Source organism: Dasypus novemcinctus, chromosome 5, assembly GCF_030445035.2.
Source record: "Dasypus novemcinctus isolate mDasNov1 chromosome 5, mDasNov1.1.hap2, whole genome shotgun sequence".
In the NCBI taxonomy this organism is placed as follows: Eukaryota; Metazoa; Chordata; class Mammalia; order Cingulata; family Dasypodidae; genus Dasypus; species Dasypus novemcinctus.
The window spans coordinates 71180714-71207467 of record NC_080677.1 but is presented as its reverse complement, the minus strand read 5'-3'; the positions used below and the strand labels follow the sequence as shown (position 1 = coordinate 71207467).

Below are 26754 nucleotides of genomic sequence, written 5' to 3'. Positions count from 1 at the left end.
CTTACGGGGGCAGTAGCTTCCTTCTGCTGCCTCACTAGTCCCTGCTTTCTTTCTTGGCCTCTGCCATGAGTACAAAAAGAAAAGTGCAGCCTTAAATTTCTCCTATTTTTAATATTCAGAGTAATTTCTATGTTTCTGGTTGGACATGGTTGCTTTGCCCCTGAGTCTGAATTCCAGGGAATTGGGGTAGTAGGTTTGGGACTTATCAGTGTATAGACTAGAATAGATGAGATTATCCAGGGAGAAGGTGGGTAAAAGGATTGGTGGTTTGTGGATGGCACACTGATGAACATGGCAACAAGCAGAGGAAGCACAGCTTTTGAATGAGTACACAAGTGTAATAATTTAGATTCAGGGGGAATCTTAGGGATCTCGTAGACCCAACATTTGCCAGAGAAGGTTTCTGAAACTAAAGAGAACAGGTCATGTAAATGGTATCAGGACCAGTTTTGAAGCCAAGATCTCCTGTTCCCTCTTCTGGACCTCTTGTCAGTCCTTGTGATACTGTTATGGATTGAAGAATTTTCCCCACAAGGACATGGTTTAGGTCCTAACCCAAGGTCCTGTAGGTATGAGAACAAATTGAGTCAGGGTGGGTCTTACCAATATGACTGGAGTCCTTATAAGTAAAGGAAATTTGAACCCAGTAGTAGGAATGAGAAGAAGATAGAATGAAAGCAATTGCCATGTGACAGAGGCAGAGACTGAATAATGTATTGCTGACAAGCCATCACCAGAATGCTACCGTCTTCAGAGAAAGCACAGTCCACAGATAACATTGATTTTGGTCTCCCAGCCTCCAAAATTGTGAGATGGTGAATTACCATTGTTTAGGCCCACCAAACTGTGGTATTTGTAATAGCAGCCCTGGAAAACTAAGATAGTGCCATGCCCACAATCATTCATTTTAACAGAATGATACTTGGTACCATTTTCCTGGGTTCATTTCACTTTGCTCCTAACTCATGTGATATTACTACTTCAGAATCCCTTTATGTAAAACTAATAAAATAGTACTATTTAGCTCATGGATAATTGTTAAGAGTTCAGTGAAAAAATACATGAGAAGTACTTAGAATAGTGCAAAGTACTTAGAATAACTGAAATTATTGAGAGGTTGGTGCAATTCATAAAGGATAAGAGGGCTACCAGATTCTATGATGCTATTATAAAAGAATGTTAGTGATGGTATATCTTATAGATTCTCTTATGTATCTGCTAGAAGTCGAGAATTTTTGTATTTTGTAGTACATTTACCATTTGTTTAATAGAAACAAATTTAATTTCAAATTCATGTTAGAAGCCAGTTTGTAAATTAATTTCTCTAAAATGTTTTTACATGTTTACTTCCTTCTCCATTTCACATATTTAAGAAATTCCATTGACTTACATGAGGTTCCATGATAGGTTTTTCATTTACATGGTATTTTAAACAAACAAACATTTACAAAAAAATATTTTTTCCTTGAGAAAGTTTTCTGAGTCTCTTTCCTGTCATCCTTCTCATTCTTTCTCTTTCAAATTTTCATTTCCCCAAAGTAAATAAATGTTAAATATAAATGAGGAAATAGGGAAATTGTTAAATGATATTACAAAGCAATTCTCATTGAATAAATAGAAATTACTTACTACCTAGTGCTTTGGTTATTAGTGTTTAGATTTTATTGTATATTAAAAGATAAACATAACACTAAGAGTGTAGCATATAGATTCCAACAGAATCCAGTATCATCAATTTTAACTTACCATCAGGGTCTGCTAGTCCTACTCCCACTCCTGGCTGTTTTACAGGTTCTTGTCCATTCTGACCCATCTTCCCTCTATTTAAAATGAAAATGAAAGGTTATATATTAAATTATGACCTCTTGAATGCAATGATGATGCTAAGTTCCCAAGAAGTAAAATGATTTTGTATATTCCAAACTGCAAAAAATTATTTGAATGAAAATATTTGCTCAGTAAATTGTTCAACGTCATGCTAATTTTAAATTTTAAATTAAGGGAAATTGTTTATTATACATATTTAGTCCAAACATAATTCTTCAAAATACAATATCTTATTTGTTTATCAAATATCAGTTCATCATGCAAATTTTTTTAAAGATTTATTTTTTATTTATTTCTCTCCCTGTCCCCCCAATTGTCTGCTCTCTGTGTCCATTTGCTGTGTGTACTTCTGTGTCTGCTTGTATTCTTGTCAGCAGCACTGGGAAACTGTGTTTCTTTTTGTTGCATCATCTTGCTGCGTCAGCTCTCCGTGTATGTGGCACCACTCTTGGGCAGGCTGCATTATTTTCATGTGGGGCAGCTCTCCCTGTGGGGCGCACTCCTTGTGGCCCAGCACTGTACATGGGCCAGCTCACCACATGGGTCAGGAGGCCCTGGGTTTGAACCCTGGACCTCCCATATGGTAGGCAGATGCCCTATCAGTTGAGCCAAATCCACCTCCCATCATGCAATTTTAATACTTTGCTTTAGAATTGGAGTTTTGTTTTTTCCATTTTCCCCTAGATAGGTGAGTTTTATATCTTTACACATACATGCATACACAATCTGTGTCTCAATATATACACAAATTCTTGTTTAAGCAAGGCACAAAACTTCTATTTGTGTAATTGCTTCAATAAGATTACATTTTCATTGTTGACTAAATCTTCAAGACAAGTAGTTGATGAGATTAAAAAATTTAATTCCTATTTGATATTCAGAGGAAGAAAAGTTTAATAACTTAACAGCATTCTCACCTTTAGAAGTACAGTCTCTTGTAGAGTTAGCTATATGTCCCAAAGACTTAAATCTTCAGTCTGTTCACATGCTAGTTGAACCCTGAATCTCAGCAAAGTTGCAACACCTACTTTCCAGTTTCCTGGACTTGCCCAGGACAACTAACAAAAGGGTGATGATGGACAATGCCCATCCCAATAAAAGGAGAGTGTCTACAACTGCAAGCGAGACAATTCCATCCATCTGTCCCATGGGATCTAAGCCCCTTCTCAATCAGAAACAGAGTGGGCATCACCATTCCAAAGTCCTCAAGATTGAGGGATGAGCAAACACAAGGGGGGAGTGCAACTGTGGGTGAAAGTAGACATTATTATTCTAGCAATAGAAGAACTTGTATCATTGATATAAAGACTGTGGCCACCAGAGGTTCTGAGGGGAGGGAAATGGAAGAATAGGTGTAACATGGGGCATTTTGAGGACGTTGGAATTGTCCTGCATGATATTACAATTATGGATACAGGCCATTATGCATTTTGTCAAACCCTATAAATTATGCAGTGCAAAGTGTAAACTATAATGTAAACTATAGACCATGGTTAGTCGCAATGCTTTACTATGTGCTCATCAATTGTAACAAACGTACTGCACTAATGAAAGATGTTGTTAATGGGGGAAAGTATGGGAGAGGAAGCAGGTAGAGAATATGAGAATCCCTATATTTCTGATGTAACATTTATGTAATCTAAAGCTTCTTTTTAAAAAAATTTAGAAAATGAATTCAATTGAAATTGAGGGCCTGTTTAGTATTGCAAATGTGCCAAACGATGATCCTTGGAATAATATATGAATTAAGAATACTGAAAAAATTCCTGTTCTTGCATTATGTCAAAATTTAAGAAAATGGTTTTAATTTTAGTATAGCAATAAAATTGTAATTGTAAGCCAAAATATGCATTCAATGCATTCCTACAATTATACAGGAAACTTTTGCATTTTTGTGAAGTTAAGTGTAGTCAAAGGAAATGTAATGTGAGCAGTATGGGAAAAAATATTTTTTTTCTGAATTTCCAATGAATAAACCTCAACTCGGGCCATTCTGACTCCACATTTTTATAATTTATGTTTGTTAATCAGTCAACACTTATTTTTTGAAAACTTATCTTAGTCCAAACATTAGTTGTGTTAGACATGATGGGACATATAAATGAAATACTGAACATTTCTTACATATATATAGGAATGCTTTAGAAAAGTGAATTTTCTTTCTGCTCATATGCAAATTAATATTCTCCTAGACAGTGTTGAGAGGCTTTGGTTTACAAGAGTAACAGGAAAATTGAAAAAAAAAGCAACAACAAGAAGTTGTAATGTGGTACCTGTGTATATAAAAAGCAAAATCTACTTCCACTTCTGACATTTAGAAATTGAGGAAATAACATAGTTTACACTCTGGAATTTATAACTTTTCATCAATGCTAAATTATAGATTTAGAAAGGTATAGCTAAGATGAAAGGGTATCATATGGGCAAAACTTCTATTAATTCGTATGATTTTCACAGTTTACAAAAATGAATCTAATGAATTTGCTGAAATTCTTCTCAGTCAAACTGGAATTATCAGTACTCAGTACTATTGAGATCACTTTCCTTTTAGAAATCACTTCCAATAAAATATGATTGATTAATTACCAATAACTATTAATAAATTATTCATTATTAGTATATTAATATTAATAAATATTAAAACAATAATAAAATTTTTAAAAGATGGCCAGGTGAGCCAATAATAATGTGCATAATTGAAGTAAAAAAATGCAGCTAAAAAACTACAAAATAATTACATTTTCGCTGTAAAAATCCATTTCTCTATTATTTTGCTTTTGTGAACTCAGCCATTACCTAAATATTAGAACTATTCTGGGGATCAAAAAGAATGATTTATAAAAGCCTTCATATTAAAACAAGGAGTAATGGAAATTTCATTCCCTGAGAAGGAGTCACTCAGTACTAGAAAAAATGAGAAAGACCCTTAACGAGAACCCAGATCAGGGGTCAGCAGTTGTTTCTGTAATAGGACAGATAGTAAATATTTTAGACACTCTATTGCAACCAATCCATTCTGCCCTTGTAGCACAAAAGCTATCTTAGGCAACACATAAACAAATTGTATTGACTGTGTTCGAGTAAAATATTAGTAGATAGTGAAATTTTGATTTCATAGAATTTTATGTGTCATGAAATACTATATTTATTTATTTTTTTCAGATATTAAAAACTGTAAAAACCATTTATAGCTCACAGTTCTTACAAAAATAGATTTTTTTTAGGCTAGATTAGTTTCTGACCTAGATCTTGGTTGCTCAATGGCCCAGTGGTGTTTTTGAAAACCCAGGAGACTTGTTAACGGGGAGAAGGAGGTAAGATAGGAAGTTTAGATTTTAGTATCAGAACTGACATAACCTATATATTTACCTTGGATACTACTTTATTATTCCACCAATGTGGCTAAATCTATCACACATTTTTCTAAAATAATCTGTCTCAGTTTTATAGTTGCTTTGAAATATGATTTTCTTGAGGGTTAACATATTATAAATGTGGTTTATTTGGAAAGCTTCTACTAAGGGACTTATATATTACTTAATATTAATCCTAGAAAATACTGAAATACTTCAAAATCTTCAATTATAATTGTGGAAAGAATTATTTTAAAAGTACATATGATTAGCCCAATGTGTTTTCTATATCAAGTATGTTATATAGGTTCTTTAAATAAGGTTGAATCTCTACTGATTCAAAGTAATCTCTTTTCATCTTGAATACCATTATTTTTGTGTTTGGTCATTATTTGATTAAAACATCAGTATATGGCCATTGAACCTGACTCAGGGAAGGCTAAGCTATTATTTTAGCATTTGTGATGTTAAATAAAGATTACACTGATTAAATTGGCTTGGTAGTGATCAGTATTTCTCTTTAGAATTAACTGAAATGATCATATTTTTCCTGAACAACTTATTATTTTTTATTTTTTATGTTATTTTATTTTATGTAGGCATAAACGGTTCAAGTATTTCAGGGACAATGACTCAGAATTAGCTAATAATCCATTTATTTCCTGTTAGATGTTAAGAAAATCTGATTCATGAGGTTGTTAACTTTGTAGAAGGAAAAAAGAACAACTTACATCCTTGGAATAGGAAATAGATTAGTCTCCCCTGCGGTGCTGCTGCTGCCTTCACTGTCCATGCTATAGCCACTGCCAAGGCTGCTGCCGGAAGAGCCGGTGGACACGGAGCTGTCTGCGGGCCGGTGATTGGTAGGCTTTGCTGCATGGTGTGGGAAGAGTCAACACCGTGGTCAATAACTGGTGCTCAGGTCGATCTCCAAATGCATAATTATGTGGTTTCTTCACTTACACGCATAAAGAAACAACACACAGCTAGCGCAAGAACTTGACATTTCTTAGCCCGTCTTTCATTTTTATTTAGTTAGCCAATAATGTGAGTAGTAACACGAAATTAACTTTATTGTTTTTAGTAGACATAAAGGAAAAGCAATCACTTCTTAAGAAACACCATTAGATTTTTAGGCTGGCTTAAGTAGTAGATAACTTTCTATTGTTATTTATAGTGGTTTATTTGACTAGTATTGCAATAATGATACAGCAAAAAAATACTAGGTATTTTGGCTACTTCATGGTGAAAAACATTTAGAAAGAATTGGGTACATGGAAATAGTATGACAAAGGAAATTTGTTTAGTTATTTTCCGTATTAATAAAAATCTTATTTTTCTCCTGAAAGCTTAAGATGTAGAATAGAATAATTTACAGAAGTGATTGAAACGTCTGTTCTTGTTTGCATGTAGCTCTACCAGCTCCAGTAGGTTTTTTAAAGGTTAGAGATATTTATTTCCCTCTTATACATGTCCTAGTTTTTTATTGGAACTTAAAAAAAAAAATCTCAGAAGTTTGATTTTTGTATTCAATATTGTATATCTCCATAGATACATTACAAATTTGTGCTATAAATTATGCAATAGAAGTATAGAACTAATATTGTTAGCAAAGTTCTAGGTTATCAGAGATCTGGGAAGTACTTTTTTTTGGCCTAAATATCAGGAATTTATTTATTTTTTCTTTACTAAAGAAGTTGTGGATTAACAGAGCGATCATGCATAAAATAAAGGTTTCCTATATTTCCACCCCACCACCAAACCGGAGATACTTTTGATGCAGAAAAGGAAGAGAAGGTAAGAATGTTCTCATTTTGTCAGGAGAAACCAACCTTTGGCAAAATTTAAAAATTGTTGCTATATTTCTTCAGGCACGTGGTCAGAGTTTAACAGCATGAACTTTGGTCATATTGGTCTGATTTTGAATCTGAACTCTCTCCAGTAACTCTAAGTCTCAGATTTTCATTTGAATAATTGGGGTCAATTATGCCTGTGTCATAAGATTGTGATAATGAAGAGGAGGTGGTTAGTCCTTCTTCTTCCTCCTGTATTTCTATATTCCCACCTCTTCTTCCTCATGACTTTACTGTCAATAACTGTTCCCTAGTACCATTTGGTAAGTGCAAAAGCACTTACCTAGACTTTGGCCATGAACTCTCTAAGATTCTAAGTTGAGACGCGGTTTAGGCTACAGAACTGCTCAGTCTCTTTCCTCTGTGCAGGGGAGTATTATCCCTGTCCCTTCCAGGAGTTTCTTAGCTAGTTGGACAAATTCACACTCCTGGTTGAATAGCTGATAATCTTTTAATGATCCTAAAGTTCCCTATATTTTTCTTCAGAAGATGTACAAAATACAATGATTCTCAAAAATCTGGTGGAATTGCATCCAATGTAACAAAATGAAATGGGGGGGGGAACCCCCAAAACAAGGTGAAAGAAGCAGTTTGTGGACAGAAAGCCACCATCAGGGTAGCCATGCCTGACTTTCTTTTCTTCAGGATCAAGTCTTACAAAGGATTTTACTTTGTCCAATGTCTTCCCTTCTTCCATTTAAACACTAGCAGATTCTCTAAAGCCACCAGGAAAATGTCATAATATCTATTCCAGAGACAATAGACCCCCTTCACAGAATAGGGAAAAAGGAAGACAATTTTAATAGTTAATTATATGTCAGATATCTGTAAGTTGGGAACAGCTATATAGAAAAAGGCCTGAATCCTATAAAATAGCCCGCTACCAATGAATTACTACCAACTCCTAGGACTAGATTTGTGGAAACAGAATGATAGTTTCATGTTTGTTTAATAGTCTTTCCAATTTATGTAGAACAAACCCAGGTAAATAAAGTGTATTTAATGTTAAAGAAAAGCTGTTTTAAAATGATGATTTAAAATAAAATTTAAAGGCAATATAATTAGGATATAAAACTATATATAAAGTAAATTAAACTGTATAATCAGCCACATAATGAATCAGATTAGTCAATTGATTATCAAACTTTTTGACTGACATTACCTAACCCAATTGACTAGATTGTTAATATTTTTAATGAACAACCTTAAAATCTAATCCACTGGAAAAATCTCAATATACTATTTTCAAAGGCAAACCTCAGTTAACTGGCAATTTTTAAAATCAACTTCTTCATACTAAATTAAAATTTTCATCCAGAGTAAGCTCACAATGTATCAGAATAGCTACATTATGGAAATGTCTTACTATTTACATTTTAAAATGTTCAGTCTTTTCTTCTGTCAACTTTGGTTTTACCTGATGCAATTGCTAGGTCTGTTCCTCTCTGGATAATTTAAGAAATGTGTACAGAATGTAACACAACATAATAAGAAGAAAAGGACAAGGTTAGAAAAAAAATACAGGGAAAGGCAGTTTTTCATCTTGTTTCTCTCTTGAATAGACATCTCATTTGGAAAGCTTGTAGAAGTGGTATCTATTTTAAATGCAAACCAATAATATTTTATAAGAAATGTAAAAAGAAAGAAAATCAAATCAAGGGAACATATATTGTCACAAGCCCAAGTCTACCTAACATCTGCAAAATAAAATTACATCTAATACTGAGTCTACAGAAATTTCATGCATTTAGAAGTTAGGTAAATAATTCAAATGAACCTTAGACATTTGACATTATCTTAACAAAGCATCTGAATGCCTAAATTTGATTTTTTTTACTCTTAACTTGGTATATAAGTGCAGTGTAGAGTTAAATAATCTGACATTTGGTTAGTTTCTCCAAATAAATTTAATCGAAATGCAGAATAGGCATTACCATTTTTTTTACTGGGCTATGATGATATAGCATAAAGTGCTATAAAATATGGAGAAATACAGACGTTTTAATAAGCTGATGCTAAGAATTCAAGTATTGTGATAGTAATTTTCCAGATACTTGTAACCACGGACACATATACTAATTTCTTAGTTTCGAAAAGCCCTTCAAATAAGTAAACATGAATTCTGTTATATTGAGCTAAATCTGCCTTCATGCAAACTTAAACAAAAAAAACACCATTAGGACTTTACTCAATATCTTGAGACTTTAGTCAAAAGCTTATATAGTTTCAAGACATTTAATGATTAGAGTAGAATTTCTTAGGCTGTCTTTTAAAGTCCTTTATCATCCGCTCCCTTCCAAATAGACCTCCCTTAATTCTCCTTTATATACTTTACACTGAAGCCTATTTAGACCATCAGCTCTCGCTCCTGTTGGTTCTGGTTCCCTGATGCTTTTCCTCTTCTGTGCCTTAGCTGAGACTGTCCTTTCCCACTTGTTACACCTTCCTCAACCTGTCACTTTCTCACATCTGAATTATACTTATCCGTAAAGGCTTAGTTCAAATATCACCACATCCAGGCATTTTCCTTATCTTCCCAATCAGAAGCAAATTTTCTTAACTTTGGGTTCTCACAGCACATGATCTGTGATTCAGATGGCATTCAGATGACATGATTCAGTGGCAATTTTCTCTTTCTATCTTTAATTGTACATGTTACTCCTTGCTAGCCTCCTTAAATATTGTCATGGAACATGTTCAAGCAATATTCAATTAATAAGTTAATATATATAATAATATACTATATATATTATAATATTATAATGTATTATAATATAATATATTAATAATTCTTTATCTTAATTAAATTACTAAAAAAATTTGAATGATTTAGTAGATACTTCACTTCTTATCCAGCTGTACAGAAATCCTAACTCATGAAGGCCACTTGATATGGGATGTTTTCTTTGCTCTTTGTAAAAAACCTGTGGAGAATCCACTTTTTTTGGTGTGGCTCCTAAAATCATATATAGCAATTTTAATCTGTCATACTATGTAGAAAATGCAATTACTCAAATAGACATTTTGTTATTCCAATCCCTAAAAAAACTAGTTTGAAATATTTAAAAATAATTCATTAAACACTGTAGACCACAGCATTAAGAATTTTAAAAATCATAACAGACCATGAATATTATATATATTTTTAAACTGGAGTGAAAAATTGGAAGTAGATCTTACTATTGGAGCAAATGTACAGAAACATTCTATGGGTACCACCAGAGGGTGCTGTTACAAGCACCTGTATTTAAACCAAGTCCATCCATTCATTTATAGACAACTGGCAAGCTCTGATTTGTATTTAAGTATAATTTTTCTCTGCCTTCTATGTTCTTGAAGGAAAGAATATTTTAAAACATTAACACTATATGATTTTCATAATTTTATTATTTCAAAATTAATTTAAAAATAATCTACTTGTGCTTTAATCTTTCAACTTTTCAGAGCTTCAGAAATAATGAACCTATTATAATGCATGTATTATGCACCCATATATTATATTTTAGAAATGTGTATTTTACTGAAGAATTGTGGTTTTGATTTTTTTACTATAAAACACATTTTGTGGAGAAATTGTTTTATGCGTTACATCTTGTGTGCATGTGTGTGTGCGGGGGGCGGGACTTCCTTTTTGAATTCTTAACTTTACAACCAAGTATCACTACTGTAGAGAAGGTCCCTGTGTCTTAAAGGAATGAATCCCAGGTACCAGATTATGTTTGTGACTCAATTACTGAGTGGCCATTCCAGGTAAACAGATTTTATCTACCATGAAGCAATTCAGTCTATGTCAATTGTTCTTTGACCTCTTCATTTGCTTCAACCGCTGGATGGTTGGACATCATTTTGTTTTTATTATTCCACTGTCCCTAATTTTATTAAACCTGGTTGTGTCTCTTTTATGACACATCTGTCTTAAATTATTTTGCTGTTGTTTTTCCCACTACTATACTTAATATGCAGAACTTTTAATGTAGTTGTACCTACCACAAGATGGCAGCACATCAGAGTCCACCGATCAAAATTGCTGACTGGATTTGTAATTGTAATTGTAATTGTGGGATCATGGAGATTAAAAAAAAAAAATCGTACGGATTCTAGAGATAACCTGTTCCAGAACCCTCATCTCGCCTATAGAGTGACCAAGCCCTGGAAAGATTAAATGACTTTGCTTGAGGTCACACACTAATAATGAGAAAGAATTAGAATGTTTTAAAAGTGCTAATTCACTTTCTGTCACATCCAGTTGTCTCAAATTAAGAAGGTGAGATCCCTGCCTATCCAAGAACCCAGGGCTTGAATTGAGCACAGTCTTGCTGCCTGTGTTGTTCCATCATTGGTTTTATATCATTGGTCCAGCTCAGAGTTATTTCCAAATATTTCAGGAATATTATGTAGATAGCCAGTAATTTCACAGATTATATAGTTGATACAGGATTAAATATTACCTTCACACACAAAAAATTATAGGATTTTAGGCTTAACTTTGAAATGAAGAGATATCAATCAACAATTATTTTATTTAAATATTCAATGATGGACCTGAAATAACTACCAGGCTGTTGTAGAAAGCATGAATATATTTTTTCTCTATGTAGCTTTTACTTTACCTTAGCTGGTATTTATTTTGGTGACCTTTCTCCTTTCTCCCATGTGCATTTCCACTTATCCACTAAACTTCTCTCTCACCTGTACACAGGATCATTTATATCTATCATTGCTATTTTTTTTTGTTTGTAATTTTTACTAAATCGAGTATGAAATGTTGTCTCATTTGTTGTTTTGATATGAATGTGGACCTGAAAAATCAAGTTGTAAATGCCATTGTGGTCAGCATTGTTCAGTATGTTTTCCAGTGAGTAATGTTCAAATACATCTTTGTATGTTCCCTGTTACAGTTCAGGTATATTAATTTTAGAAGGAGCTGTTGCATCTTTTAAGTACCTCAGGTTAAATATTTTTATTTTCTGTAAATCTACTTTAGTTATTAATTATCCAATTTAGGAAAAACCAAAGAAAGCAGACATTGGATAAAGGTCAGCTTCATACAACAGTTTGCAGGCATGGTCACATACCTTCAAATTACAAGTATTTATCAATGAAAGCACTGAAATAGACAACTCTGCCTTTTATGTCAGCCACTTACAAGTGCTTGGGTGGGGAGTTTGAAGGAAGGATGCCATTGAAATTTTTATCAATGACATAGTCTTGGTGAGATTTATTTTTATATTGACCTATAACAAAATAATAACAAACCATGAGAAATTGAATGTTTCAGTGCCTCTTTTCCTTATAAACTCAAAATAAGTCCCTGAAGATATTCCATATTCAATAGTACTTCTGTCAGAGAGAAAGATGGGATGTGGTGCCTCCATTTGTTATGTCCCAGGAAAGGTGGTGAAGCTCGTATTCCTGTTCACACCCTTTGCCCTGCCGCCAAAGTGGCCTTATGACTGAATTCTTTAAGACATTTGACTGAACAATTCAATCTGCTTTAATCTATTACTACCAGTGTCTCAGGTGGTCCCCATACTTACTAATCATTCACTCTCTAGCTTTAGAGATACTAGGATCAATTACTGTTTCAGGAAACAGAAGTAAAATAGTATATAAATTCAATGTAACAGATTTTTGTAAATGAAAGTAAAATTAGTTTAAACTAATAACACGGTAGAGAGGATTTCTTTTCTTATATAAATAAAATATATGATGTCCCTCAATACTAGAGCCCTTGCATTTATGCTATAATGTTGCCTTTTAAGTACATCTTCCTTTATTTCAGGGGTTTTCTTTCAGATTATCCAAGAGTAACTGGTGCTGGAAAAAGCCAATTGAAATAAACACACTTAAGGTATGGACCAAAATTTCATAAATATTGAAAATAATGGAAAAATTTGATTAAGGCATTATTATGAGCAAATATTAAGAAAATATTTTGATTTTTAACATATTTAAGGTTATAATTCCAGCTTTGCTGAAATTCATAGAATGAACAAAGAATGTATCACACATTAAGTTTTGGTTTTGTGCTAAAAATTGCTAACACAATTGTGATAACATGATAAAGATCTTTAAGAGAGCAATTGTAGGGAGGATCATAATTGAAAGAAAAAACATTCAAGAGTTACATCAATTTTTTAAGGGTAACTCTTAATTTTTCAGTATTTTCATTTCATTCTTCTTGAAACAATTTGTTTGCATTACATTTGTTTCAGAAATTCAGTAGGATATTTCCAACAGCTGACAATCAGAAATAAAAGAGATAGGAATAAAGACCACCCCAAGCATGCAGGTATGTTTGGCCAGAAGGTAATTTTTAAAATATCCAGTTTTGAAAATTTTTGACTTCTTACATGATCCTGAAATTGTGATAGCCTAGATCATGAATACTTATATATCCAGGATGTAGTCTTTAAATAGAATCCAAATAGTTTAATTTATATAAAAATTCTGTCCAAAGGAAATAGAGTTGAACAAATTTTGAATGTACATAAACAATACATTAATAAAAGCATACTGATTCATATGACTAATGCTACAGAAAACGCTGAGTAAGAGTTTTCATTTCATTCAAATGTTGTCAGTGGCCACAAAGTAATGAGGAAGTTTGGACAATTATTTGGTAAATGTATGTCCAGTCCAATAGGACCTGACTTCTATAAATTTCATTAACTTTTTTCAGGTACTTTCTCTCAACAGACTGTTGGCTATCTCTCAACAGACTGTCAAGATCTAAAGAGAGGAACCAGAGCATGAAAAAATGAAAATATAGGTAATTCTATTATCCAGATATTTCTGAACATGCCAATGCTTTGTTTGCATATAAATCTAAACCAGTGACAAATTGCATTTTTCTTTTTCCATCTCATCTGAAGGTGGACTAAACTCACACTTTCCTCCTTCTTCACAATTCTTTCTAGACACCTTTAAATTGGTTACTCAATAAATATTACTAGGTTGGAAGATTTAAAAGCATAGTGATTTTTGCCTATTATGTTTGCTGCCATACCACCAACACCTCAAAGTCGTCTTGGGAGATAATATGCATAAAATAAAAAGAAATGTGTGAATGAATGTATGAAGGAATGATGAATACCTAATATAGGTAATTCAGGTAATACTTTCTATAAATGATATGTACATATTTTCAGATTCTCCTTTATTGCTTTACTTAAAAACATAATTATATACTTAAAATTAGGTAAGAAGTAAGAATCTTTGAGTTTTTCCTCACATTTGAATTATAGCCATCATTTTTAGTTCTCTGTTGTTTTCATGCCAACATAATTAATTCACCATAGTTAGTACCAGTAATGTACACAATACAATAGAAGATAAAAACGAATAACTTAGAAACTAGTGTATTTCCAATAAATGTTATCTTCAAGATAAGGACATAGACACATTTTTTTCTGTCTTTACAATACACCCTGTTACCGTGCCTTAGATTGCGAACAGCTTGATTAGAATTGGTAGGCACCTTAGCAGTCAAATTTCAAAAGGAAGAAATAATGAATATGCACATACCATCCTAGTTTAAACTAAATCATAACCAATAAATTATTATAAATGCAATAGGAAAGACATGAAGTTTAGTAAATTTAGAGACAAATTGATAATTATTTCTTGGAACACACCCTTAATTACCCAATGTCTTTGGCTTTATAACAACGATCGTATATATGTCTAGATTAGTGGTTCATAACTATTTTGGTCTCAAGATACCTTTTACACTCTTTAAATTTAATGAATACCCCAATGGGCTTTGGCTTATGTGGGTCAAATTTATTATTGATATTTATTGTATTAAACCTTAAGACAGAGAAAAATTTAAAACACAAGAATCCAATAACATATATTCTATTAGCCATTAAAAAAATGATGTCATGGCATGTCATGTAGCTGCTGGAAAATCCCACTGTAACTTGAGAAAGAATGAGAGTGGAAAAGCAAATAGCTTAGTATTCTAAAGAACGCTTTTGACCTTGCAGACTCCTGAAAGTGTCTCTGGGACACCAAGGGGTCAGTGAATACATTTTGAGAACTACTGTTCTGGACCTACAGTGATAGAAAAGAAGTACTATCTGTAAAAATTAGAATAAACCAATTAGCACCAGCTTCTTTGAGAGTCACCCTAAATCATAATATAAATCAAGACCATTTTGTGATGCCTTTCATTTTTCACTTTATCTTTTGTACTGAAAAATAATCTTGAGTGATTAGCCATTCTTGAAAGGTTTATCATCATTGTTATTATTACTTTAACCTTCTTTAAGCTTCTTCAGATATTAACACATTCAGTCAGAATTTCACCACTCTAGAAACATAAAGTCTGATTTGAGAATTATAAGTATCATAAAATTGTGTGTGTCTATTTTACATTTACTTAAAAAAACACAAAACAAAACAAAATTACTTTAGGGAGCAAAGATACCAGAGTAAATTTGTGATTCAAAATATAATTTCTTATAAAAAAGTTTTTTTTCTCTATATAAAATCTTTTAAATTTTCATGTACAATAAGAGTTGGAGGGATCCAAAATAATGATTCAATAGTTATTTAATTTAAGAAATAGCTTTAGCAATGAGAATGCATATAACAGACTAAAACTAAAAAATATATATAGTATAGTATATCTAGAAATAAATTTGAGTTAAAGAATTACAAAAACATCCATTTTTATCTTTCTTTATTCTTTATATATAGTCAGAAAAATATGTGTACGTGTTCTATAGAACTTGAAATAACATGACTAAATAACTTTAATGAGGAAAAGCAGATTTTGCTTCTGTATTCTTTCAAGAAAGATGTAGCAAAATAGAAAATGGATGCTTTTATTCTACTTTCTTATGTTTCAAAATAGAGGACGATGCTCTAGATTATTCCCAATACTTATTTTTCTTAAAAAATTATCCTTTTATTTTATTTGGAATATTGGTTTGATTAGCTTCTGTTCAATCAGAAACTATCGATTGATTGATTGTATCTCTCAGTATCTTAAAACACAATGAGTAATAAAGCTATAATTAAATCTGCATTATTCCTATTCACACATTAAACTCAACAGCCCAATCAAAATTCTGTATTTCTGAAATATGTTTTCATTTAAAATGCTTAAGTGTTATGGTTCTTTGATAATTATCTATTTACAATACAGTAAAAACATGAAGATAAATAAGAATATTTTTCACAGCCTCACTCATTACAGTTTCCCTTCATTCTATCCCACGTTGTTATTCCAAAATTATCTTACACAACAAAGAATGGGTGAAGTATTGTGGTTTTACATAATGTAATACATATGGATGAAAAGTATGTGGGGGGAGACCAAGTAATTTATGTATAGTTAGAATTGTGGATTTAGGTATTTTGTTATTTATAAATAGTGTCTTGGTCATTCATCTGTGTCTCCTCATAGAACATTTCCCCTGATTCCATGATCCCCCATTTCCAGCCCCTTGCTCATCCTGTACCCTGGTTGTCCTAGGATCCCACTCTGTCCTCCTCACCTTTCCATGGTCAATGCTTCCTATTTCCTTCTCCCATCAACATTTACTTGCCTGTCCAATTTCTTCAGGGTTCTATTCCCTGGTGGTAATTTGATAAGTTAGCTTTTTGAAAATAATTTACTCAAACACAAAATATTTTGCATTTTGAAAGCTAAATTTTATGTTCTTGTAGACATATCATAAATAGTATTTAAAGGACTTTAGCATGTTGAAAATTAGGCCATTCTCTTTTCAAATCATGCATTAATGGTTCCATGGACATCAAACAGGCCCATAGATAGATGACTTGTTTAAGACAAAACAATTTTGAAGCCAAGATTGATATATAGATAAGCTAGTTAGTTGGTCTCTCTATTCAGATCAAATGAAATGAATATATAAATTTCCAGTGTGGACCAGATGACAATATGTGGATGTCTCTGTGCAGATCCATTGCTACTACTGGAAAAGAACAGAAATACCTACTGATAGTCAGTCAGTGGTTTCACCTTCATTAATGAAGGTCAATAAGCAAGAGACAGTGCCATAGATCAGAGCTATATGTTTTCTGGCTGTGATTATGTCAGTAAGGCAGAGATATTTCTGGCAATGAAGTTAAATGCCTATAGAAATATTTGAAACTGAATAAGCAATTATTCTAAAAAATATAGAAACTCTTAAAAAAACAAAAGCTAGAAGTACATTTTGATTTTCACAGACAATAACAAAATGAAACCCTCACCCCCAGGGAAACAGGCATTGAACTTTTGAAAGCTGAAACTATTCTATTTGATTCCTTCATTTAACTGGAGATTTGCTGCTTCTGTGTCATTATAGTTTCCGTTTTCTTTTTATTTTAAACTACCCAAAGATTTATTTTTTCAAGCTTTTCATTTTTCTTTTCTCCCCAAGTACAATGAAATGAGCAATGTAAAATTTATTTTTATTAAACTCTCACATATAACCTTACAGAAGACTTCATTTCCAAATGAACTCAGTCTGATTCCTCTTATTGTGGTTCTCCCTTATTTCTCTTAAGGACCCTGTCCTTTCCAGAAACCGAAAATGCTAAATTCCTTCTGACTGGAAGTGAACATGAACCTCTGGTAAGAAGTGAATGGGACAAACATTTGCTGCACTTTTTAATCAACAACTCTCTCCACTCCCAATGCCTGCCCAGCTCCCCAACCCAGCCACCAGCTACAACTTGCCCAAGCCAGCAACTCTGACTGAGTGGGAGCCTAGCATGAGTTTACCAGGGTAACATATGAATATGAAACTTCTCTGACAGGTGCTACAAATTAATCTAACTAAAACCCAGATGTTAACTAACAATCTTCCAGGTGTTAAGAATGCTTTCATTTATTTTGGTATGATGTTCCAATATATCTACTTTCTAAACACTCTTTCTTCCCCAGTTGGTGTGACCTTCTGGAAAGGTGTGGTCTGTGTTCAACCAAACCAACTGGCTTGGAAAAGAATTACCAGGGAATTTTCAATAAAAGAGTGAGTTGTTTAGGCATCAAGATGATTTGGCACAGTCAGTGTAATCTTTCCCTTGATATCTCTAGTATGTAACTAAACCCAGGTAGAAGAGGAAAAATTCCTTCTGGCTCATTCCATAATTCTTCCTTGACCATATTTTATGCCAGTCAAGCAGAAATCTGCTGGAAAGTTTACAAAACATATTTGAGAAGCTCTTTAGGGACAGTTTTGTCACCTGTGATAGAAATGCCTACAGCTGTACATGTAGCCTTCTCTATAGACTGTTTACTTCCACATTGGACTTGTGCAGTGAGAAGGTGTTTTTTTTGTTGTTGTCGTTGGTTTGTGGCAGCTTAATTACCAGTTTTCAAGAAAGGAGAATAATGTAGGTAGTCTACATTGTATTCTGCCATCATTTCTGGCCACTTCTAATCATTTGTATAAGTATATGAGCAATAAATAATAAATGAGTAAATGTCCAAAGTATTTATTTAAATCAGGAGGAGTTTGATTCCAAAGAAGCCAATGTATTAAAAAGCATTGGCTCAGGCATCACAAGAACAGAGTTATATTGACAGTTTTGAAATTTTCTAGCTGTGTGTTCTTGTATGAGTCTCTGATGATTGGATTGCTAACCCAGGAAACAGGGATAAAAATATCTGCAGTGAACACCTCATTCACATGGTGTGATAAAATGAGAAAATGGATGTCAAAACACTTCATAGAATATGAAGACCTGTTCAAATGCTGGGTATTATTTCATAATGTAGATGGGATTATATGAACTCTGGTCTGAGGTTTGAAATGGGAGAGTTGTATCCAAATTCTGAAAATCATTAATTGTACTTCTGTAGTTAGTGAACAGGAACTTGCTGAATCTGTATATTTCTCTCTTACCAGTTTTTCTCTCTAAACTATAAACAAATTATATTGCATTTTATATAAAATTTAACTCTACAGCATGTTTGCTATTGGGTGTTGGGCAAAATCCATGGTTGAATTACATTATTGGTACATTTATTGTAGCAGGGAAATAATATATTTATAATATAGAAAATATAGCATTTTGTTTATATCTGTTAAACAAGAATTCAATAAGAAATCATGCTGTTGTCTATTTTCCTTTTGATTGTGATTTTAATAAAGAATGACTTTGAGATTCAATCATCATAGTTTTAAATATAGGGGAACATATGTTACAGCAGTATTCAAAGAAAGGCATTTAAAAATAGTTTGATATAAGTTTAAGAACGAATCACATTTAGAATAAAATCATACAAAAGATATAGTATAATAATACATCAAAATTAAAAATAGAATGTGAAATAAGGGAAGCATTTGCCTACTGTGACATTTATAATCACGAATGTTTCAAGTAAAAAGATGAATAACATTAAGAAATCAACTAAACTTATTTGATGGGAGAAAAGGTGAGAGGTAGAATTTTAAGTACTTCTGGAAATCACCAGTAAGGCTAGCTAGAAAAGGGAAAAGTTTGCTTTGATGATAATCTATTAACTGGGTTGAGTAAACACATATTCAGAATTATCCTAATTTTAAAGCTAATCATCTAGTAAATTAATTCAAGAAACATCATAATCGTGTAATTCCCTACTGCCATATATACCTACCATTATTCTAAAATATCTGATAAATTGGGAGAAGCATATAATAATTTATTTTTAATTTTCTGGGAATAAATAGAAATGCAACAAGAAAGTATAGGGCTTGGTTTAAATTTTGTGCTAAATATAGAATCATAATATAGAATCTCAAGCATTTTGGGACTAAAACAGTCTTAAATGAGCACATACTGCCATCCTTTTTAAAAAAGTGTTTCTTTTATACATTTTTTTAAATTTAATTTGAAGATAATTTTATAATCACTGGTTTGAGTCCCCTTAGCAGTGGCACTCTTTCTTGGGGAAAACTCTTTATTGCACTCAAGTGCTCAGTTTATGTTCCTTCCTGAACAGGACTATGGCATCAAGTTTAGCTGCATCTCCAAAGCAAGGCCTCATGGGATTTATCTTCCTCTATCCAGGAACCAGAGGAGTTTGTGAAGTATTAATAACTCAGATGTAGGAGAATGAAAGAATAGACGTGTTGCCTAGAATAGCCCAGCCCCATTATTTACTTATATTTTTAATGTAAGCTCCGATGCTTTTATTTGGTAATAATTTTCCATCTATCTTATAACAATTCCAACATGGAACTTTGTTCTGCTCCCAAATGTTCTATCATTACAGTTCTCACTAACAATGGAGTAGTAACTCCAAATACTGTGTTGCAAGGAATCAAATAAGAAAACAAAAACTGACACACTCATTTTAAACTGCATCATATAACAATGGCTCAGAACCCGGTAGTTTATGAATGAAATAAAGATACTTTATTTATTACACAGGCACTTGGATATTCACATGCCCAACACATCTGATACACTTAACAACTATGGAAACACCAGTGGAAAATGTCTGCTTGTAGGATCAAGAAAGAACTTTCACCATGTAAAGGTGAGTTGCATTAACAATATTCCTTTACTTTCCTCCAAGAATTTCCAAAATCCACTGAATTTTAAAAAATTACACTTGAAATAATATGCAACACAAACTGATCTACATTCCAACTGGTATGCTAACTTGAATTGTGAGCAATTTAAATTTTATCACAATGTTAAATAGTCATAGTCATGCTTGAACAGATTAGGTTAGTAGCATGCATTCCATTATGCAATATGAACACTGTTAATCTATTTCCCAACAAAAGTCAAAAGATGCCCAGTGCATAGAAAAATACAAATCACTGTAGTCAATATATTACGGGACTGATCTTGGGACTTACACAGTGATGATGAGATCCTGAAATGCCATGCCCACAAAAAGCACATTAAAAAGTGGATAAACATGTTTTATCAGAAAATCTCTAGAAATTAAAAGATGAGGGCTTTAAATGTGGGGAAAGTTCTTGCTGTGTGCTTTGAACAGTGGCTTTCTGCTCACCTCCTTCTGGCTTGACTGGTCCATCAGACATCACCTTCCTGAGGGCCAGCTGGCTTTGGTCTTGGTTGCCATTGGCTGGTGGAGGCAGATTATCAGACTGAGTTCTTTGAATGGGGAGGACTCCTGCTATGCTGTGTCTGTGCTGCTTCCTGGCATGATTAGACTGACCGCTTTTATGTGCTGCTGTGGCAGTGTGGGTGAAATGGAAACCCAGAGTATGTATCCTCAGATGGAACCAGCTTAAATGTTAGTCATGCAAACAGAAGTGTTCTTTTGCTATGTCCAAATAAGTTGTGTTTTCAAATGCCAAAACGACACCACATGCACAGCACTAAAAGGAGTTAAAACTGGCTGTTTCTTTGGAAATGATGCCTAGGGAGATGGAGAGAACAACAATCTATCTTAATAGGCTGGCTGACACCTCTTAAAAGTAACAGTACAACTACAATTGTGAGATCTCTGTGTTCACTAAGTTTTTATACGATTATATCAATTTGACTAAATTTTCACAAAATTAAATGAAAACATGGCATTTTAGAATAAGTGATGGTTACTGGTTGATTTATAACTACCAGACATGGTATACCTTGACTTTCAAAGGATCTTCAGTGGTTAGAAAAACAATAAGAACCTATAAATTCTCTGTTATATACACAGTAAGATCCACCAGAGTAGACCCAGTTTGCTCCTTAATGAGGCTACATTGCTTTATCACATATATACATGTGTTACTATCATGAATTTTTTGAGAATATAAGAAATATCTCTTCACTAGAATTTTTAAGACTAGAAAGTTTTGCACATGAAAAGCTACAATATAGTACATGCATAATTTATTAGTGTTTTTCAAAGTAAGCTCAAAATGGCTTTTCCCTTGAGGTTCTAGAACTTGCTTGTTGGTTGCCTTACTCCTCTGCCTAAATTTTTTGTGTGTTTCCAGATGTGAGCATCTCATTGCTAATCTGCTCTGAATGCTCGTGTGTGCTATTTTTTGGTGTAATGCCTGGAAAACTGGCAGCCATTTTGCTTTTAATTCCTATAATCTAAAAGATATGTAAGCACACACAAGAAGAACACACAACATTGCTTTGCCTGCAAACATCACAGACACAGCTACCAAACACTATGAGCCAGGTTGGAAGGATGGTGGAAACAAAGGAGAAACAGCCAGTTTCATTGCAGTCTAATTAAAAAAAAAAAAAAAAAAAAAGAGGGATCTACATAGGAAGGAACATATTTATGTATTGGCACGGTTTTTAGACAGAAAAAGGGACAAAGAATAGAGTGAGCAGGGGTTGCTAGAAACAGAAAACAAACAGGGAAGGACAGCAGGAATGAAAGGCAACAGATGAACATTAAGCTGCCATGCTGAGGAATTTATTTGCGTCTTTTACTTGGTTGCAGGCGGAGTTGCTGCACGGCGGCCTCGGCAGCGGCTATGGCGGCCCCTGCGTCTTCCAGGTGGGTCTGAGTGACGCTGGTTTTGCTTTGACTGCGAGATGGTCCGTGTGAGCGGAGATGGCCTTCAGATGATGACTTCGAGCTGCCAGGACTACTGTGGGATTTCTCAATAGTGGGAACCTGCATGTCTGGTTACAAAAGGGTAAAACATGAGTTCAAGCATCCTTCCTGTCAAGTTGGGTGGAAAATAATTTGAAATTGCCTATGCTTTATGTGGATTATCTGGTTTTGTATGGCACCTTTATACAACTGCTCACATAGAGTAATATGATTAAGCATTTAGGAAATAATTTTGGGGTGGAAAGACATAAGGACCATAGTCTTGAAAAGAGACATACTTGAAAAGAGGAATGAATTCATTCTAACAAGCCTTGAGTACATGACTATATTATCTTGTAGTTTCACCAAGTAAATCTCTTAATTCTAGTAGAAGCCAGGTAAGAGACAACAGGATTATACTGCTACGGAAGGAGTGTTAATTAAATATGTAGTGAATTCTAGATGAAGGTGTGTGGACATATTAAACATGGAGATTGTGGAATCGTCTTCTCAGGCTACTTTAGAGAATGTATAGAGCACACATTTTGTAAAGTGGTTTGAGCATGGAGGTCAGAGAAAGAGAGAGGTGCAGTTCAGATAGGATATTTATACTAACCGTCTTCCAGAATGTCAATCAGGGTAAGGTTGATATGGGTAAATGGAATCCATAAGTGATCTATATAGCTCGTTCATAAGTGCTCTACAGCACTCACTGTAGTGAACAATTTATCATATCAACTCAGTGACCTACTGGACATGGCCTCAGTTTCCCATCTCCTAGAACACTTGTACTTATGACCCATTCCCTTCTAATGTACAAAGAACTACTTTTCATTTGATGTATTTCTGAAAGGAGGAGACAAGGAAGCATTCATGAGGTCCAATATAAAATTTATATTTAATATTTATACATAGTTGACTATATTTGGGTAAGTTACTACATAGTTATCTCATACAGGTAGTACCTTGGTTTATAATGAAGATTCATATTGTATTGTAGGGTAGTTGATAATGAACCTCCCAAAGGAAAGCTCATTTGAATGGGAAGGTGTTCAATTGTCAAACCAAATCTATGGCATTGCTATTTAAAAATAAATGAATGGTAGCTAAAAAATCAGAGTTAGCTTTAGTCCAACTGTTTGAAAAGGCTTAAGTAAATTTCTGCATATCCATCATTTTAATGTGATGGGGAACATGTTCTTGATAGGATTAGTAAATTGTAGGATGCAAAATCATATATATGAAATAAGACTATACCTATGGAAAAATAGGGATTTAAACAATTTAGAAGGAATATGCCTAAATGGTAATGGTGATTATGTCCAGTAAATGAGATGGTAGGAATTTGTATTTCCTTTATAAAATACCGCAATGAAATTTATAAAATCATATTACCAAGAAGTTTGAGAGCTGGAAAAGATTCAATAGTCCCTTGAGCCCAATCTTCTCCATTTTACAGGTTGGAAAAAGAGGAACAGAGAGGTGAAGATCACAAAGTCATACACCTAATATGGGCTGACCCTGAAACTAAAGTCCATTTTTCCTGATTTCATATCCATCACTCTTTTCATGGCATTATGTTGTGTATTTTCCAATAAAATCCGAATCTAACATTTCAAACTATATTAAATATACAGACATTTATACTCAGAAAGATACTGACTGAACAAGTAGACACAATTTTTTTTTCTTGAAATATCTCCTACCCTTGGATGGGTCAGGGAAGATACCATGACTTCTGCTTTTGATGACAGATGGCTTTGGGGACTGCTGGGTGCTCTGACTGGAATGGGACTTGCCATGATCAATGCTTTCAGTCTGTTCTTTGAGAGGATACCACCTAGGAGTGTTATCGAGGTGAGATGTGCTAGATAAATCAATCAATACCTGAAAAACAGTATAATAAACTAATGAAATATATGGTCTAAGCTATATTTATTCAATACTCATTTATGTGATCTAAGATTTCTGCTTAAGGATATTGACTCAAGGATATAGTATAAGCTCTGAGAATACTGAGGCTGGGTTCCTCATTTTTTAAATCATCCATGATATTGGCAATGGTATCTTGTGCATATCAGATGCTCAATAAATGTTTGATTAAATTGAACAGTTTAAAAATTTGGCTATCAACAATTTATTTTTAGATGTGTAAAAAGGCAGGGGCTCAAATCACTCTCTTCCTGAAACAGCAAAGTTTTCTTTTGTTGCATAGACACAGTCTGGTCCTAAACTTGGCTAAGAACTTTGATAAATGTTTTCTATTAGTTACAAGAGGGGCAACATGAAAAAGAACGGGTCATTTGCAATTACTAACGTATTTTTATATCTTAAAACATACTTTCCTTCACATTTGAAATAGGGATGTGATTAACTATCAATGCTAAGAAAGCACCGTTCCATGGTTTAATTAGAAGCATTTTGTCTTAGTAGTTCATAAATAATGCTGGCATCTTAGATTTGATGAGATGTAAAGTAAATGAAAACCAGCACAATGGCTATTTACTCTTACGCACATGCAAACAAGAAGTCAATAAATTAAAAGGACTTCAATAAGTCAGGTTTTTAAAATTGAGATATTAAAGAAGATATAACATTACATCCTAGAGTAATCTTGGTTAAGATCAAGATTAGTCCAAGCATCTAGACCAGGATGAAGCCTGCAGGTGAAAGTCAAATGTAATTTGGGGGGGGGGGGGGGTAAAAGGGGGAGGAGACAGGCACAGGTTATAGGAACCAAGGAACCAAACGAAGCATGTCACCTCAGACTACACAACTGTTTTATATAGTCTCTATCAAGAGGATATCATGTTTTCTAGATATTTTTTGAAGAAAAGTATTCGTTCTTTTATCATTTATTCATAATTTCTGTTGTAAGAGAACTAAACCAAATATATATTTTTGGAACATAATAGATGAAAAAAAATCACAAGATCTGACTACCCTACCAGAGCCCCTGATTAGATTATTTTAATTCCTTGTGAATTTACATAAAACGTTTTTACTCTTTTCTCCTACTTTTATTTTACTTCAAAAATATTTTGAGTTTTCTCTGAATATGTAATCATAAATAACAATGTAAATGTCACATCCAGTTATTTAGACATGCAGTGAGGAAGAGAAATTAACCTGAAAAATGCATTTAAAGTAATCCAGTTAATTTTACAACATCATAAATTTATCTGAAATCTTCAACACAGTTATTTGTACTCCCAAAGTCATTATACATCTTCTTAACAAAAATTAGTATTTTGTCTTGCAAATTCATTATAATACATCAAAGGGCAGAGTGAAATCCATTTCTTGACTTGCTGTGCACCTATTCAGAGTAAATCAGGCAATAAATTCTATTGCACAGAGAATTTTATCCAGAAATGCCTATGTCATACACTTAAGAAATATGGTTTACAACAAGCTTTAATTGGTGTTTTACAATGGCAGCAGATAAAAAGAAAATCAGAGGCTCACCTCACCAAGAAAGTCATTAGAAGAAAATCTATCATAATCCCAAACTGTCACCTCCAGTGTTTTCTTCTTGAGCTACAGTTCAAATCAAAATGTCATTAATCCCATTTTTCCATCAAAAATTTTTTCATTACATTCATACAGTAGACTCACTTATTTTCACTTCCTTGAACCCTTTCCTTTATTTAAAATTATTTATTTTTTATTTTGAAAGAAGTTTTAGATTACATACATGTTACATCAAAAAAGTAGGAGATTCCCATATAATCCACCTCCTTCCCTCCCACACTTTCCCCCATTATCAACACCTTTCGTTAGTGTTGTACATTTGTTACAATTGATGAACACATATTGAAGCATTGCTACTAGCCATGGACTACAGTTTACATTATAAGTGTATACATTTAGTTTACACTTTGAACTTGTATTATTGATATAAATGCAGTGACCAAAAGAGGTTCTGAGGGGAAGAAGAGGGAAAAATAGGTGCAACATGGTGCATTTTTGGAACATTGGAATTGTGCTGCATGACATTGCAATGATGGATACAGGCCATTATACATTTTGTCAAAACCTATAAAATTGTGGGGCAAAGTGTGAACCCTTTTTTTTATCCCCCCCTCTTTTGTGACTTTTTGCATGCTGTCTGCTCTCTGTGTCCATTTGCTGTGCATTCTTCTGTGTCTGTATTTATTATTTATTTTATTTCCCCTCCCTCCTTGTGGCTTGCTTGCTGTGTGCTCTGTTTCGCTGCATGCTCTTCTGTGTCTTTTTTTTTTTT

The 26754-nt window shown here is 33.4% G+C and overlaps 1 protein-coding gene and 1 long non-coding RNA gene across 2 annotated transcripts in view; one reads left to right on the top strand and one right to left on the bottom strand.

Moving 5' to 3' along the window:
• The window catches only part of PCLO (piccolo presynaptic cytomatrix protein), a 376758-nt gene that overhangs the window by 39214 nt on the left and 310790 nt on the right, over positions 1-26754 (bottom strand). The window contains exons 17-22 of the mRNA XM_071215189.1: positions 25977-26048; positions 24215-24395; positions 22403-22597; positions 21009-21191; positions 5912-6053; positions 1747-1820 (exon numbers count right to left, since the gene is read on the bottom strand). Of these exons, the coding sequence (XP_071071290.1) occupies positions 1747-1820; positions 5912-6053; positions 21009-21191; positions 22403-22597; positions 24215-24395; positions 25977-26048 (847 nt within the window). The remainder of the gene's footprint in view (positions 1-1746; positions 1821-5911; positions 6054-21008; positions 21192-22402; positions 22598-24214; positions 24396-25976; positions 26049-26754) is intronic.
• LOC111759128 (uncharacterized) lies at positions 5982-24428 on the top strand. The gene is made up of 6 exons (XR_002793213.3): positions 5982-6043; positions 6875-6977; positions 13716-13805; positions 20414-20522; positions 22413-22469; positions 23968-24428. It is a non-coding gene; the product is annotated as an uncharacterized lncRNA (long non-coding RNA).